The following is a 2,809-nucleotide window of genomic DNA, read 5'->3' as shown; positions in this document are numbered from 1 at the left end:
GGGAGAGTCGCACAGTTTCTCGTCAGTCATTCACTAGCTGTCGCCGAGCTAATATAAGGAAGAAAATGGACGAATTAAAAGTGCATGTAAGGCATTGCTTACTATATGAATTTCAGTCTGGCCATTCAGCCGCCGAAGCAGTGCGTAATATATGTCAGCGTGTTGCTCCTGAAGTTGTGTCTGAGGCCACGGCGAAACGATGGTTCCAGCGGTTTCGTAGTGGCGACTTTTCATTATCAGATCAACCTAAGTCTGGTCGACCGGTGAAGATTGATGTAGCCAAATTAAAAACCTTAATTGAAGGAGAACCGAGCCCTCCTCGGTTCTCCTTCAATTAAGGTTCTCGTGGGAGCCTCACCCATAGAGAACGCGTCCCCGGGCGGCGGATAGGGGAACGCTCGGCAGATATGCCGGGTAGGAGGGAAATAAAATACCTCCCGCGGGCCAAACAGGCCGGAGATGGACACTCCGATATCAAACCCCCGCTGCAGGCTTCTCTGAAATAGTTGGAGTAGAGGCTGCAGATGGTGCTGTAGTCTCGGTTGGGACTTACAGAAGGGATGGCGGCGGAAGAACCCGTGTAGGGTCAACGGCGGCACCCACACAGCTCCACGAGAAATACAACCTTGGCGTCAGGTGGCAACCGGCCGTAAAACTCCAGCCAACAACCCACAAACTCCTTGTATGAAAGTTGTATAAAAATGAGAAAGTCTAATACTAGGGCGTCCCCCTTAAGCGACGTAGATGCGAACAAGGCTATCAACGAGAAACATGCTAGGGCGTTCCCCAAAAGCGACGCTAGGGACAAGAACCGTCGTTCGCACCTAAAAACCAACGACAAACTCAGACTCGCAACATGGAATCTCGGCACAATGACAGGGCGCAGCCAGGAGCTAAGTGAAATCTTAAAAACCAGAGAAATTAATGCCTGCTGCATTCAAGAGACCAAATGGAAAGGGTCAAAATCCAGAGACATAGGGAATGGTTATCAATTTGTGTATCATGGGACTGATACTAGAAGAAACGGTGTAGGCGTCGTACTAGACAATCATCTCAAACAGAGGATCATCAACGTGGACAGAAAGAGCGACAGATTGATTGCCATAAAGCTAGCAATGGATAACCAGCAACCTATGAACATTATTTCTGTGTACGCCCCGCAAACCGGCTGCTCCGAACAAGAAAAACAAGACTTCTGGGAGGATTTTGATGAAGTTATGCAGAATATCCCACCCACTGAATACATTCATATCGGGGGAGATCTGAACGGACATGTAGGCGAAGGAAATGATCTCAACTATGACGCACATGGGGGATATGGATTGGGTCCTATAAATCAACAAGGTATAGATATCCTAAATTTTACGACCAAGCACTCCTTGAAAATTGTTAATACACACTTCCGGAAGAAAGCTGAACATCTTATCACCTATAAATGCTCAAACCATAAAACACAGATAGACTTCATTGTAACCAGTAGCAATAGCCTTAAACTTTATAAGGACTGCAAAGTGATCCCAGGTAATGCACTTACGTCACAACATAGACTCCTAGTCGCAGTGATGACTCTACCCAAGCCTATAAAAATGCACATAGACCGGTCAGAGAGCATAAAATGGAAAGAGTTACATACTCCCAAGGGATCACAATTCCTTGAATGGGCGGCCAACTATGTGATAGAAGATATGGAGGAGAACAAGTCGGGCAGCCAAATGTGGGACGACTTTCAACACATCTGCCTTAAGAATGCAAAAGCATCTCTAGGAATATCGCGCGGAGGCCTGCGTCTGAATAAGGAGACCTCTTGGTGGAACGAAAGTGTTAAAGACTTAATAAAAGCAAAGAGAAAGGCATTCAAGCTGTGGCAAAAGTCAAGTCTAGAAGAAGATCGTCTTGAGTATAAAAACCACAAGAAGATAGCAAGATCTGCTGTAGCACAATCCATAGCAAAATCTAGAGAAGACTTCTATGATAAACTAGAACAGGCGGAAACGGAGAATGCCATTTATAAAATTGCCCGACAACGTTACAGATCCACGCTCGATATCAAAACTAACAAATACATCAAGGACACCCAAGGCAGGCTCCTTACAGCAAATAAGGATATCAACAACCGTTGGAAGGAATATTACGAACAACTAATGAACGAGGAATACCCTAACGCACTTATGCTACATGAGCTTGCCACCCAGGGACCCATATACTGCATAACAGTGGAAGAAGTAAAGAAGGCATTAACCAAAATGAAGTATCACAAAGCCACGGGGCCGGATCAGATACCAGCGGACATCTGGAAGAAGACGGACCAAACGGCACTACCCTGGTTGACTAAACTGTTCAATTGCATTATCAAAGATGGCAAAATCCCTGAAGGCTGGCGTAATAGCACACTGTGCCCTATTTATAAGCAAAAGGCGATATTGCACAGTGTGGCAATTACAGAGGAGTAAAGCTCACATCACACACGTTAAAACTCTTCGAAAGAGTCATTGCCTCACGTTTATATGATCATATCCTCATAACCGAAAACCAGTATGGCTTCACGCCTGGCAAATCGACGATCGATGCTATCCAAACACTCAGGATTGTGATGGAAAAACACCGTTTGAATAAAGAAAATTTATATCTCATTTTCATCGATTTAGAAAAAGCTTTCGATAGAGTCCCTCGAAGGCTAGTATGGCAGGCGATGAGAAAGCAAAACATCCCAGAGTACTACATAACTATAGTCCAAGATATGTATAAAAACACCAAAACACATGTAAAAAGCCCTGCCGGCCTTAGCGATGCATTCGGCGTAGAAGTAGGG

At 45.0% G+C, this 2,809-nt stretch overlaps 1 protein-coding gene across 1 annotated transcript; it reads left to right on the top strand.

Annotated features, from left to right (window-relative positions):
- Positions 1-701: 701 nt before the first annotated feature.
- Positions 702-2,450, top strand: LOC125234227 (craniofacial development protein 2-like). The gene has a single exon (XM_048140435.1). The coding sequence runs from the start codon at positions 702-704 to the stop codon at positions 2,448-2,450; it is 1,749 nt and encodes a 582-aa protein (XP_047996392.1).
- Positions 2,451-2,809: the final 359 nt, after the last annotated feature.

The sequence above is a fragment of the Leguminivora glycinivorella genome, chromosome 15, assembly GCF_023078275.1.
Source record: "Leguminivora glycinivorella isolate SPB_JAAS2020 chromosome 15, LegGlyc_1.1, whole genome shotgun sequence".
Lineage (NCBI taxonomy): Eukaryota > Metazoa > Arthropoda > Insecta > Lepidoptera > Tortricidae > Leguminivora > Leguminivora glycinivorella.
The sequence above is the reverse complement of the archived record's forward strand: the minus strand, read 5'-3'. Positions and strand labels throughout refer to the sequence as shown.